The sequence below is a fragment of the Phaethon aethereus genome (assembly GCF_964289735.1).
Source record: "Phaethon aethereus genome assembly, chromosome: 14".
Taxonomy (NCBI): Eukaryota; Metazoa; Chordata; class Aves; order Phaethontiformes; family Phaethontidae; genus Phaethon; species Phaethon aethereus.
The window spans coordinates 9,243,326-9,256,898 of NC_138590.1; the positions used below are offsets into that span (position 1 = coordinate 9,243,326).

Genomic DNA, 13,573 nt, shown 5'->3' on the forward strand with positions numbered 1-13,573 from the left:
CCCTTCCCCTTCCCCCTCTCCCTTTCCCTATCCTCACAGCACCTCGGTGGCCGCCTCTCGTCTTTCTGGAGGGTGCCGAGAGCCGAGCGCAGCCCGGCCGGGGAGCGGGACAGAGCCGCGGAGGGGGGCTCCCGCCGGAGGGGCCCGGCTGGAACTGAGCAGCGGGAACTAGCCTTCCTTGTTCTTCCCCCTCCCCCCCTCCCCTTCTCCCTCCCCTGTCCCTTCCCCCTCCTCTGGGGCGGCGATAGAGCCCTCTTTCTCCCCCCGAGCCTCTCAGCGCTGGGAGGGCCCTTCAGCCGCCACTCGCCATGGCGAGTAGCAGCGGCTCCAAGGCCGAGTTCATTGTCGGAGGCAAATACAAGCTGGTGCGGAAGATCGGGTCGGGCTCCTTCGGGGACATCTATTTGGCGATCAACATCACCAACGGGGAGGTAAGGGTGGCTTGTACTCCCTCGCCTCCTTTGGCCCGTCGGCACGGTCCCTTCTGCACCTCACGGGGAACCGGAGACCAGCGATAACCCTCCCGAGGTTGATTTGGAGCCTGGTTTTGCCTCCCGCCTTGTCCCGGGTCGCGGGCGGCCCCATCTCGCCAGGCTGGCTAAGCTGCCCTCCGCAGGGTGGGAGGGTGAAGTTGCGTACCCCGGGGTTGAGAGGTTTCCTCCGCCTGAGGGTCTTCATGGCCGGGGGGTGGCACGACCCCTCCCGACAGCAGAGCCGTGCGGTCGTGGTCTCCCCCACCCAGCAGTTGCATAGCTTGCTAGGGTAGGGAGAGGAGACCACCATTGTAGGAAAACATACTTTGTCTTTTATGAGCGGCCTAAGTCGGCCCTCTCCCAAGAATCGTGTGTGTCCCGATCTGGGGAACACTTTATCTCATTTTCATCAGCAGTGATAGAAACAAAGAAGATCCCCTGTTTCTTCAGCTCTTTTTTTTTTTCTTGTGTTTTTTTCTTCCTCCCCCTCATGGCTCTGAGCTGTAAAGAAGGAACACCCACGTATGTTCTTCCTCACTTACATGGATCTGAAGACTTTGCATCTGCATCTCAATTTCATGACCTGAGAAGGATATTTATGTACAAATCGTCACGATATGGATTTTATTTGAAGACGCAACAAAGTGCAGGATGTTGAGCACCGAGAGCTTAAAAAAAAATTATACTTAAAAGCATTTACAGCAGGGGTGTGTGGGGGATGTTGAAGTGCTGTGCCCCTTAAACCTCGGTGGCAAGGCTGTGCTTGGTGGACGCTCTGCTCTGATTCTTGTTCCCTCTCAATGTAGGAAGTTGCTGTAAAGTTGGAGTCTCAGAAGGCTAGACATCCCCAGCTGCTGTATGAAAGCAAACTATACAAGATTCTGCAGGGAGGAGTTGGCATCCCACATATACGGTAGGAATCTTTCATGTATGCCAGTACAGTGACTTTAATGTTAGTGTGAGGCAGGACACCACCATTAAAAAGATACCTATCTGGAGGGGAATGGGCTGTTTGGGGAAAAATGCTCCATTCCAAGCTCTACAACTAGTTGGGTATCCTCCCCACCGGCTTGCTGTCTTGTCTTAACTGTACTACTGTGCTTTGAAAGTGAGATCTTAAGCAGTTCGAGTTGTGAGAAATTCTTGTGATTACAACAAAGTGTGAGACTGTTTCGGTGAGAGCCAATGTTCTTGATGAGGTTGAGAGTTCCGAGTCGGTACTGGAAATGGCTGCTTTCTTTTGTTGCCTTTTTTTTTTTTGTTCCAACATGTCTTCCTCCTCCGCTCAGAAAATGGCGGATGGACGTGATTAACCCTCCCCCTTCTCGTGTTGGGACAAGGGACGTGCTCAGGCATGTATCTTTTCCTTTCATAGTTATATGCTGTAAGGCTTGAGACTGCAGAGAACCTCAACCAGGAATGAAATGGCAGCCCCTTTCTGTTACCCGCAACAGATGCGTCACTAGGATTTCCGTACAGTTAAACTGCCAAGATTAATCCCTCCCAGTTGCTCATTATGCGGCTTCCTTGTTTCATACTCTGAAACGTTCAATAAAAGTGTTAAACAATTTCCTGATCTGGAGGAAAATCAGTGGTTCCGCAGACTCTAGGAGGAGTTATTTCTCTTGAGATCATCGAGATGTTATGCTGGGTTAGTTCCTAACTACTGAATCTGCATCAGAACAGATTAAATGAAACTTCAGTTTTCTCCAGAAAGACTTTGTACAGATAAGTTGGTCTTTTTTTAAACTTTGTTAATAATTGTTTTTAAAGTTAGTTTTTGTTATGTTTCTATTACAGTGTAAAGGAATTTTGTTCCTAGAGCTGCAGAAATGATTTCAATTTAGATACTGGATCAAATGGTGGATTCCATTTAATCTGTTAACCCTTCCCTGACTTTGTGTGTGCACCTATGTCAACAGTGGCCTGCAGGGTCTATTGTAAGGTCATAATGATGACCTATTCTAGATCATATAGTAACTTTAACAAAACCTAAAACAAGTCTGCATTTCTGAGGTTAATGGCTCCCCCCCACCCAAACACAACTGGCTGGAGTCCTGACTGTAAGCAGGAGCTATATAGCGGAGGAGGCAGTGTTGCCTTGGGCCATCTGTCCTCATTCACTACAGCCTTTTGCAGGAATAGAATAAACATACCTGAATTAAGTGGAACACTTGCATCTTAAATAGTTGCTTACGTGAAAACAGATTTAGTCTTTTAGACTACCGTTTCCCTCTTTTCTTCAAATCAGTGCTTTTATTTCACAACTGAAAGACTAGAAATTGCATTTTGGAAAGCTATCACAGTGTTGTTAAGCGCTAAAACAGGGATAACTGGGAAAACAGCCAAAGCAAGTGGATATCAGGTGTTTCATCACAAACTGGAAAAACGGGCATTCTTAAGCTATTTTTTTGAAAAAGTGAATGAGTGTTTGGTGCTATAATGAGGCCTAAGTTGCAAATTTTTCGACTTTTCCATGTAGCAGAAGTGAACTACTGTTTAAAAGTAAGTTCTTGGATTTGGTTAAAATGCCCTGTGAGAGCGTTTTAGGTAAAGCTGAAATACTGGAAGTCTTGCGTGTTGAGAAATTTGCTTCTAGCTTCAATTACAGCAGTCATCTTTAAGTTTTTCCTCAGTATTTTCCTTCCCCTGCCCCCAATAATACAACATTACAAGAATCTGAATAAGAATTGACAAGTGAGGCAATACTCAAAACAACTCAAATTAATTCATAGACTCATTGTGGTAAAGGTGTGTGATCTATTTGATGTCAGTAAGTCTTAAAGTTTTTCACTTTCAGGTTCTCACAGTATTAGTCTTCATAGTATTTTTCTAGAAAACTGTCTTTCAGAAAACTTTTGGAAGTACCTTTTGTTGCCTTCAGAAGCAGCATTAATTTTAGATCTATTTGTATGTACCAAATGCTGCTTGACAGGTTCTTTGACTAGGCTTCTGTTACTAGTTGTCTTCTGGCTGTATGATACCTGGTGATGCTTGAAGAAATCTAAAATGGCATTTTTATGTTTTCTGTCTTTAAGAGGAAGCTGAGCAGGGGACTCAGCACAGTTCTTCCAACAAACATTAAAATGCGGTGTGTTTAGTAGAAGTAGAATCTATGGTACTCTGAATCTAAAGGGGAGGGCTTGGCCTACCAAAGCTACTGAGATGCTTCACAAGGATATGTCTTTGAGTAGCTGATTACAAAGATTAAGACCAGAGTGAAGTTACTGTGCATGTTGTTCCAGATAATTCAAGCTTTTCTGACATGTTTTTTTGGCAGCAGCTAAGCTGGGAGAATGTATGACTTTGTACTTAGGTCATTTTGCATGTGTGATTGATACTACATGTTCTGCCATTGTTTTATAATGGTATGCTGTCAAGTCGGAATAAGCTGTTCTTGGCTCAGTATATTTGGAAGGATGAATCAAGTTGAAGGAAAATCTTTCAATACATTTATTAAAATTTTTGTAATGTGACACCTTTAAACAACACCACCACAAATAAACCATTTAATAGAAAATTAAGGAATCACTCTAAGCTTTTCCCATTGCCATGCTGTATAAGCTGGGCTCAGCAGCATTTTTATCGCAGTGCTACACATCTGGGAAACAGGCACATAATCTTGCATTCCTCATTTAAGAATGAGGGAGTTCTCTACTTTTCATCTACTTAAGTAATGCAGTGGCCAAGATCAGCTTACTAGAAGTTGCATTATGTGGCTTTGCCTTCCTAAAGTGGTCTGCTGTGCTTCTTTAACTCACAAAGCTGAAATAATAGGTGAGGTATGGATTGCTCATTCATTTTGAGCACCTGTTCTTAAAACTGATTTCTGCCCTTTAGATGAGATTTCAGACATGCTATCTTATCATTACTAAGTTTGCAGTGTCACTTGAATATATGGAACCAAGCAAATTTTTTTATAGCTTTTAAGGTTGATTTGATGGCCTTTCTGGCTGATTGCAAGAAAGATAATGAGCAAAATCTCAGTTCGGGAGTTAAGTTCTTTAGTGCTGCTTTTGTGGGGTCAACTGTGAGCCTTCACTTGTTGTGGAAGGTGAACAAGAGGCCTTGGTGCTCCCACTGTAACAGAACATATTGTTTGCACATAAAATAGCAAAAATTGAGATTGGAATGTCTTTATTCTCTGAATATTCTAAACCCTTTTAGACCTGCAAATCTTTGACTTCATTACTTACTGTTGTTTCTGGGAAGAGTAGCAAATTTTCTGAACTTGTCTCTGGGGTTTTACAAAACCTATAAATGCTCTACAGATTTTTTTAAGCTGTAGTATGTTCTTGATGCACAAATTTTTGTTAATTATTACTTTCATTTTTCACAAAAGGCTCTTGAACCAGGCTTAACATTCTAACAATCTGATCTGCCTTTAGGACACAATGCAAAGTCCGCAGTATTCTGCTGGGCTTACTCTCATTGTTCTCAGCCATCAGCTGTCTTTTTCTTTTTTCCTCTCTCTTTCAGTGGCAAAGCATTTTTAGCTGTAATCTTGTTAACTGGGCACTGATCCTATTAGTGTGGACTATCTACCTTTATTCCCAAATTCTTGGTTCTGGCTTGGAGGAATGCAGCAGAGTGTGTTTGGTGATTTTCGCATGTTTTGTTCATAGTGTAACGGTTAAAGCACTCTTGACAAAAGCAATTCTTCAAATTATCTGTGACAGCCAATCTTGATTTTTGCCATTTATGGTGTTTATCAACTATTGTTCATATCCTTTACAAAGATTACCTTTAGGTACTCTTTCAGATGTACTTTTGAAAGAAAAGTGGGCTTCAGATTTTTCTCCTGACAACACCATGGGATAACTTATTTTCTTTATCACCAGTTTCAAATGGAAAAAAGCTCTGCTGGAACCAGATGACTATTGGCCATGTATTAGAAGTGTTGCACTTGAGTAGGAGGAGAGCCTAGTGAATGTGAAACAGATGCTGTGTGTATTCTGTGGGCAAGGATGAAGAGATACTGTACAGCATGTGAGGCTAATCAAGGTGGTATTTAAGTTTAGTCATTTGTAAGTTTAAAAACCAGAAGCTACTGACTTACCAATTTTATTGCAGTATTCTCTTGCAAACTGAAGAAGTAAATCCTTACACTTCTGAACTTTTCAATGCAGTAAATTCTTGCAAAATAATTTGATGTTGAGAAATTCAGTAGTGCCACCCCTATATCACTATGCAATCTTCTAAATAGTGAAGCGTGTTGTAAAGTTTCTGGAAAAAGAAATCTATAAAAGCATCTACAGTTTTTGTTGTTCTAGTTACTTACTGCCATGTTGTTGGATAATCTCTTAATAACAGACTCTGCATATTCATCTTCACTGAGTAATACATGTTAATGGAAAAATGTGGTCAAGTTCGGTAATTTTAAGGTTGTTCTCACAACAGATTTTTCCTTGAGCACTTCAAGTTTTGATCTCTTTAAGCAGTGCTTAAAAATCTGTAAACACACCTCAAACACCTTCATTTTAAATTTTTCCCAGTAACTTCCTGCAGCATAAAAAAACCTAAAAACACCCAAACAAAAAATGAAAATGAAAAATACTCACCAAACCCAAAACCAAAAAACAACCCCTGCAGTGCTTTCCCCCCTCAAGAAAAAAACCCACCAAAACCAACCAAAAACGCAAACCAACCAAGCCCAAAATGAGTAGTCAGATAAAGTCTGAAAAGTTTTCTGTTTTACTTTCATTGGTAAGGCTGATAATTTCAGATAGGTCTGCAAGTAATGAGGAGGAAGGTTCTAGCAATAGAGCCTCCTATTAATTAACTTTCTTTTGTTACTTGAGGTTGCATACTGAAGGGCAGAAATGCTCCAGTAGATGAGGAAGCCTCTTGTTCTGGTAGCTCAAAGTGAAATTGAAAGCTAGTCTTTTGAAATTGAAAGCTAGTCTTTTAATACTTAAAACTTGTCTACTGAGAGAATGAATGTCTTTAAACAAAATCTACTTCATGTTTTATAACAATCTAAACTTCTGCCTTAATTGGTCTTCATGGACTCCTTAGAAGCAGCTAAGAGAGACCACAGTTTGAAAAGAAATGCAGCTGTCCTTTTTTGATCTTGCTCTTTTTTTTTTTTTCTCCTTGCCTTAGCTCAGCCTTTTCATAAACAGCTGCAAGAGTATGCAGTTTCAGTTCTGTGTTACTCTTATTTGGAACAGGTGATCAGCAGAGGTGCTACTGAAACACTCTTTCCCTCAGCAATGTTTCTTATACCTACTGTGGATTAATGGCTTACCTTCTCAACTGAGCTGAGCATTCTGACTTTTATGGAAGAAACTTGACTTATGTTCTCCTTGCTTCCTACCAGGTGTTAATCTACCTCATTAAACAGCTAGCAAAACAGTGAGTCAACTACATGGCAGTATGTATGCAACATAACACTAGGCAGACGAAATGACCTTACTGCTTAGGAGATGAGTTGCACTGGCATACTTCAGATATTCATATTTCTCTTATAACTGTACAAAAAATTATACAGAATTTTATTTATAGAGTCTGTCTAACTTCACGGCATAGGGTGTTCATTGCTGTTTCTTTATTTAGTACTTGGGTGGCCTAATTCATACTCACCATGGCAACTAACGTTAGATGACATCTGCTAAATATTACACTTTGGTATTTCAATCGTGCCATATTATGTGAAGTTCATTTATATTACTCCTAGCTGGCTAACAGTTTAAGTGCTTTTCCAGCTTAAGGGGAGATAAACTAGAAATATAAAATACATGGTAATTTAGACATGAATGCTATGATGATAGATTACTTTTCTTATGTGTGTTGCTTCAGTACCTGTTAAGACTTAAATTAGTGTATTTTTGCAGGCAGAATATACTTCCCAATTTGTCTGAAACATCATTATTTATTAGGAGACTCCTGTCCTGAGAAATCCAGAATATGGGACTAGAAGGGACCACTTTAGTCTAAATCCAGCACCTGGTTTGGACAACATGCTATTCTTTCTGTGAATCAGTCAGGTACAATGTTAAAACTTTCTAGGCTAGCATGGTAGTGCTCATGATTCTGTCACTGGGGGGAGAGCGAGCAAGCTTCTGTGCCTAAAGATAAATGCTTGTACCCATAGGCAGTCAGCTCCCACTTACTTCTTCCCTGATTTTTTCAATAACCTTTTCCCTATCACAGTCCTCTTTATAGATAAAAGAACAGTTGCTTAACTCCAAAGCTGCCTTGCTGCACTCTTTGAATATGTGATTACAGAGGTCACCATCTTTCCATCTTTCTTCAAGTCTCTTCTGTCCTTGTTCTGATGTGGATTTCCTTTCCTGAATGTTGGTGACAGGGCTTGCACATCAGTGCCTTAAAGCATTGATACAGATTGCTTCACGGTTTCTGTGTAGAATACCTGTACTTTTATTGGTTGTGATTATTTCCTATTTTTTCAGTGATGCCTGACATTAGAGCTATATGGTTATAGGGAGGTCTGTGTTTTCTCTTTGGTCACATTATCTGACCAATGCCTAGTTCAGAGACTTTTGTATGAATCACTGGGTGATAGCAGAAATGGAATGCAGTTCCAGAGTGTTCATCAGTTCAGTGTCATTTGGTTTTTGCTAGGATGTCTGAACCCTTTGTGTTCATGAGGCCTTCCAGACTTGCATATTCACCTTCATCTGCCTGCCGATTTGTCAAACTTACTAATAAGGTGATTTCCGGTAATTCCAGTAGTAAGTTCTTTCCAGCTTGCTTGTTCACCATACACTTTTTGTTTTAATAGCTTTTTAATCCACCTTAGTTCTGACAATCTCCATTTTTGTCATGTGAACTCTTCCACTTGGTGTTTGAAAGCCAAAATGCTGGGGAAAAATTGCATAGACCTAGACGGAGTAATCGTAGGGTCAAATACTGTGAATTATGGAAGTGGCAAAAGAAGTCAAAGAAGTTCAAATCCACCTTTTTTTTCGTGACTATAAAGGTTTCTGGAAGTCTAAAGGTTTGAGTTTGACTATTCAAGTCTTGTCACAGAAGCATTGTACTCCCTTGAAGTGAGGCACCAGGAGATTTTTTTTGTTTGTTTCATAAAAGCATGACCTTCTGCAGTCCTGTTTGTAATTCCAGACTGCCACAGCCTCCACTGGAATAGTCAGTGATCGAATTGACAGAAGCCTTTAGGGGAGGATAGGTTACCTGGCAAAGCAGGTGTTGATTGAGGAGAGCTTTTTATTAAGCTGGAACAAAATGGTCTTGTTAATAGTTGCTCTGGTAGTAGGAATGCTTTCTTGTGACACTGAGCTGATGTTCTGGTTTTGTATATAATAAGCTGTAGACAAAATAATGTACCATTATGCTGATGGTGACAATGCCTTTACTAGTTTCATGGCTTCAGAATGCATGTGATTTGGAGTTTCTCTACCAGTACATTTATTTAGCTGTACAGTTAATCTTAATCTGAAGTTGAGATTTTTTCATGTGAATTTTCAGAATTTTTTTTATTCCGCATGTGACCAGCAGGCACAGCTTTAATTGTGCTGGTTTTGTTACCTTGTAATTACAAGTGCCAATGTAATGGATGAAACTGCTGGATATCTACTAACATTGTGTAAGTGGTACTGTAGTCTGAAATGATAATTTCATAGGCTGTGTCTGAATTGTTACCCCTTCGCTCACCTCTCTTTGCTAACTGGCCTACCTCAATTTGACCTTTTCAAAAGAAGGTGCACTAGATGTGAAGAGAGTATTATAATAATGAAATGAAATGTTTTCTCAGTGAAAAAAACAAGCTATTAACAAACATTTTCTCAAACATCTATTTTGTCATTGACATTATTTACAAAATATGCAAAGTTGCTGAAATAGACATCGTATGATTTTCGAAAGGTGCAGCTCTGAAATCAGAAAAGGATTTTAAGTTTGGGTTGACCTGACTACAGTATTTGCTACTAAGTGTTAGATGAGCATCAGTACTTCACTTGCTTGTCTCAAGGTTAGTCAAGGGAATTAAAAACAACACCCCACATGAGCTGAAGTAAACATTCACTTGTCATGTGATCTGGCACCATACCCGCTTTACTGTATGGGATTTGGAAACCAAATACTTTGAAGCCACTGTCATGTGACTTAGTTGTTCAGCTTAGAGCTACAAATACTGAAATTCAAGATGTTACAAAATTTCAGCTGTGTGCGTATACTGGGGCAATATATCAGGCTGCTAAACCACATGATTTGGGAACTTGTTGACGTGGTGAGTCTTCGTTGTTTAAATTAGACAAGTTGCTGAAGTCATATTAAGGTCATTGTGCTCGATCTTTAACCATGCTTTGACGGAAAGCTTCATAAAGGATATTTACTGTATTCAAACTGATCTATAGTAATTTGATCTGTAGCCTTTAAACAGATGAGGCAAGGGAGAGTGACAAAGCCTTTTCATGCAGCTGTAAGCTTGGGCATGCCTTACAGCTTGAATATGGACTAGGGTTCTTAGCAGCTGTATTGGATGTTGCAGTGTTATGCTGCCTGTTTGAGGCTAAATCTTAGCTCTTCATAATAATACTGTCCTGTTAATGTTTTGTGTTGTCCTCGATAAGATCCATCTACTGCTGCTGTTCAGGAAAGCTGATGATAATCTGTACTTTGTGTGGTGTTTTCACATAAGTAGGTATAGATGGACCTGTGCTACAGAATCAAAATTCTCTATTTAGGAAATAGGTTGTAATGGGACATATAGCACTGTGGGAATGAATTAGAGAAATAATGAATTTTCCTAGTCCAGTATTTTAGCTTTTCTTGAAATAATACATCTGCGTAACTATATGCAGAGTCATTACCCACCCAAAGTGAACTGTCAAGTAGTTAAAACTCTTGCTCCCACTTTCCACTCCTCTCCAAAACTCACCCTGCTTAAAATGTATTGTTACTGTTGCTTTTCCTCCACTCTAGTATGAGAGAGAATATTTCCAAGTGTGCTTAACAAAGAAGTCCATAGACATGTGGGACACTTCTGAGATGCTAGTGTCATCTAATAGTTGCCCAGGGCTTTGTATGGATCATTCCTTTGTATTAGTAGTTCACTCCAAATTTCATGGCTGATGCAGTATTAGAATTTCTGAAGATTTCTTTGAGACACTAGTTTGTTTTTTTAGAATTATGCTCAGCTAGTTGCCATGTTGTTTTGCACTTTAGCCCAGTGGTGTTAAAACTTGCATGCCAAAGTGCTCTGAATTTGTGCTTGTCCAAAATGTGTGCTTATATGCCATCTTACATTGATTAGGAGAATATGGGAGTAAGGAGTACTTGCCAAGCTCTTACGTATCATAATATCCAAGGTTTCCTAAGAAGAGCCAAGCATTCTAACATTATTACTCGGAGCTGCCAGTAGTAGCAGCTACTAGATTTTGAGTGGATGTGATGTAGCCTTACTTTTTAATCCCATTTTCCCTGGAAATGTTCCAAGGGAAACGAAAACTTACTTTGCAGTGTTAGCAAAGTAAATAAAGTACAAGTTACTCCAACACCCTAGCAGAAGTTTCAGTTGCCAGTAGTGAAATGAATAGATGGGGCAGTCTTCTGCGAGGAATTACAGGCAGGTACACATGAAAATGAAGTGTTAAGAGGTCCTGTCTTACTTCTTTGTCTTGCAGAATTTATTCTGCTTTCCACCAGTGCAAAATGGTCAGGAGATTAAAATTTTCTTGTGCATATGCAGAAGTAGGCCAAATGAGATTGTGCAATCAACCTGAATTACTGCACTTACTAAGCAGAGAGATCCTTATAGAGGAACCAAACGCGTTCTAAAATGTAGCTCCCAGGGTAGGCTTCGTTTTCATCAGCTTCACTTTTTCTGTGACGCTGTAACTAAATTTTCTTAGCGCAGTTGAAGACTGATCTTTGATCCTTTTCCCTTATACTGCAGTCTCCTGGGCACTGAACCATTACTGTACAATTACACTCAGCATCTGAACTGGACTTTAATTTCTTGAAGAAAATCATGTTTTATCTCAATCTTTACTTACTCCTTATGCTTCAATTCAGCTCATTAGTCTTTAGACTTCTTCACAACAAACCTAAATTTCGTATGACAGAGTAACTAGGCAGGTCATTTGGTCCAATTTTCATTGCTGTAGATGACCATAATGTTTCATTTTCAACTGTGACCAATGGAGTTGTTTATAGAGCCATCTCAAAACTACTCAGCAGTTTGCATAGGTGACTTCGATAAGAACCCAGATGTAGATTTATAGGCATAGTCAGTAATTCTTGAACTGAAGTTCGTTTGTAGTTAAGAACTTTTCTCAACAGCATCTCATTTTGATTCTTTCTCCATTTCTGCATTGCATTTTTAAAATAGTCTTCTTGGTCGTTCTTGCAGTTGAAACTAGCTTCTGATCACTCCTTAAAAGGGCCTAGCTAGGCAGTTCTTTTCAACATGTGTGTGTTTCATGGCTCGGTGTCAGGTTGCAGTGTGAATACTAACTTTTTCATAAATTACAAACTTTATCAAATAATACCATCAGCATGTTTTCCTAGTTGAGTCAGTTGTACTATGATGTACAAAAAACCAACTTACATTCAGTTAATTTTTAGAAAGCAAAACCTGATAATACCTTACAGTATTGGTATGATCATTAACATGTTGGAGGAAAACTGTTTTGTTGACATTTCATTTGAATGACTGTTTTCAAAATACTATTTTCTGCATCTCCTCTTTATGTAGGGAATGAATAAAGGTCCTGACCTGTAGAACAATGAGCATGATCCACAGCTCATATACAACTTTTGTCAAATTTAAAACAATGCATTACAAAGTGCATGGTTTCTACTAAGATCCTGACAGCGCGAAGGTACAGGCTGGTAGTTCCTGAAACAAATCCAAATATAGGATCTTTTCTCTGTGGTTTTGTAAATATTTTACTCCACTACCCTGGCTAAGCTTGAAATCCTGTGAGTAGCAAGGAATTTGTCAGCTTTATCAGTGGCAACTATTTTCCAGATAACTATGCATTTAGTCTCCTGGAGTCACTGCCTAAAGTGGAAATAAAATGTCTGTACAGGTCTTTAAGACTCAGCTATTACTGTGTTTGAGCTGAATCGGGGGGGGGGGGGGGGCAGGTTTTTTTTTTATCCACATGCTCTTATTATGGGGTATATTCTTGGTTTATCTTGTTTGCACCACTGTTGGAAACTTCAGGATGCCTCTAGGAGAGAGCTGGCCAATGCCTTATCCATTGACTGCTGGTACTAGGTCCTTGGCATAAGGACTAGGTGCCTAGCAAAGGCAAAATGCAGCCTTCTGATCAATAAGGTATTGAATCTTTACAGTGATGTACTAGTACTCAGCACAGCTTCATAAACAGTTTTTCAGACACACCTCTCACTTAACTGGAGGTCTCTGGAATGTGCAGAGGGACTGAAGAGAAGAACATGCAGGTTCTGTTTTTCCGTTCCTGTTTGAAGTACAGAAATTCACAGCTGAGACTTAGAGAAGCGAAGGGTGTGATACCAGGTCTTCTCAGGCAGCTTAGGTGGTGAAATGCTATCCCCTAGTTACCGATAATGCAAAGCAATACTATGATAGAAATGCTAGACATGGACTGGAAGGAAAAATACGCATGGGAGGTTTTCTGCTTGCTCTCACTGCATTGGTAACATTTAATTTTTCACCCCAAATTGATATCAGACACTTAAGGGCACTCTGACTGCGACTGATATATTGCTAAATCGGTATTTTTGCTTTTGTGACACTGAAGCGTTTTTCCCTTTATGATGATGATAACCTGGTAAAAAGCCTTTATCTTCTACTTGATAGACAGTAGAACTTCATTGCCATTTGTTAAATTTGGATGAGTGAATGAAGAGGTAGTATGAGTTAACTGCATGAGCTGCTTTGGTCTGTTGCAGAGAAGTCATACTTGGAAACAAAGCCTAAAGCATTTCAACTTCACAGAAACATCTTAATGCAGGGAACAATGATAGGAGTGTAAGGTGTCCTGCAGATGAGTTTAAATTCAGACTTTGTACACACACCTCTATTGATGTGTAATGGCTTCTGCTTTGATTGCATTTTGCTTTTGGTGTTTGGTATTTCAGTTGCTGCTGAAGTGTAGTAGTGTTTCCTCTTAAGGGAAAATCAAATG

General features: G+C 40.0%; 1 protein-coding gene across 2 annotated transcripts in view; it reads left to right on the forward strand.

The window, feature by feature from the left end:
* Positions 1-263: 263 nt before the first annotated feature.
* Positions 264-13,573, forward strand: part of CSNK1A1 (casein kinase 1 alpha 1) — a gene marked incomplete at its 3' end in the record, with an annotated part of 28,279 nt that continues 14,969 nt past the window's right edge. For both annotated transcript variants that reach the window (XM_082006100.1, XM_082006101.1), the window contains exons 1-2: positions 264-431; positions 1,280-1,386. In XM_082006100.1, the coding sequence (XP_081862226.1) occupies positions 309-431; positions 1,280-1,386 (230 nt within the window). In that variant the 5' untranslated portion in view covers positions 264-308. The remainder of the gene's footprint in view (positions 432-1,279; positions 1,387-13,573) is intronic.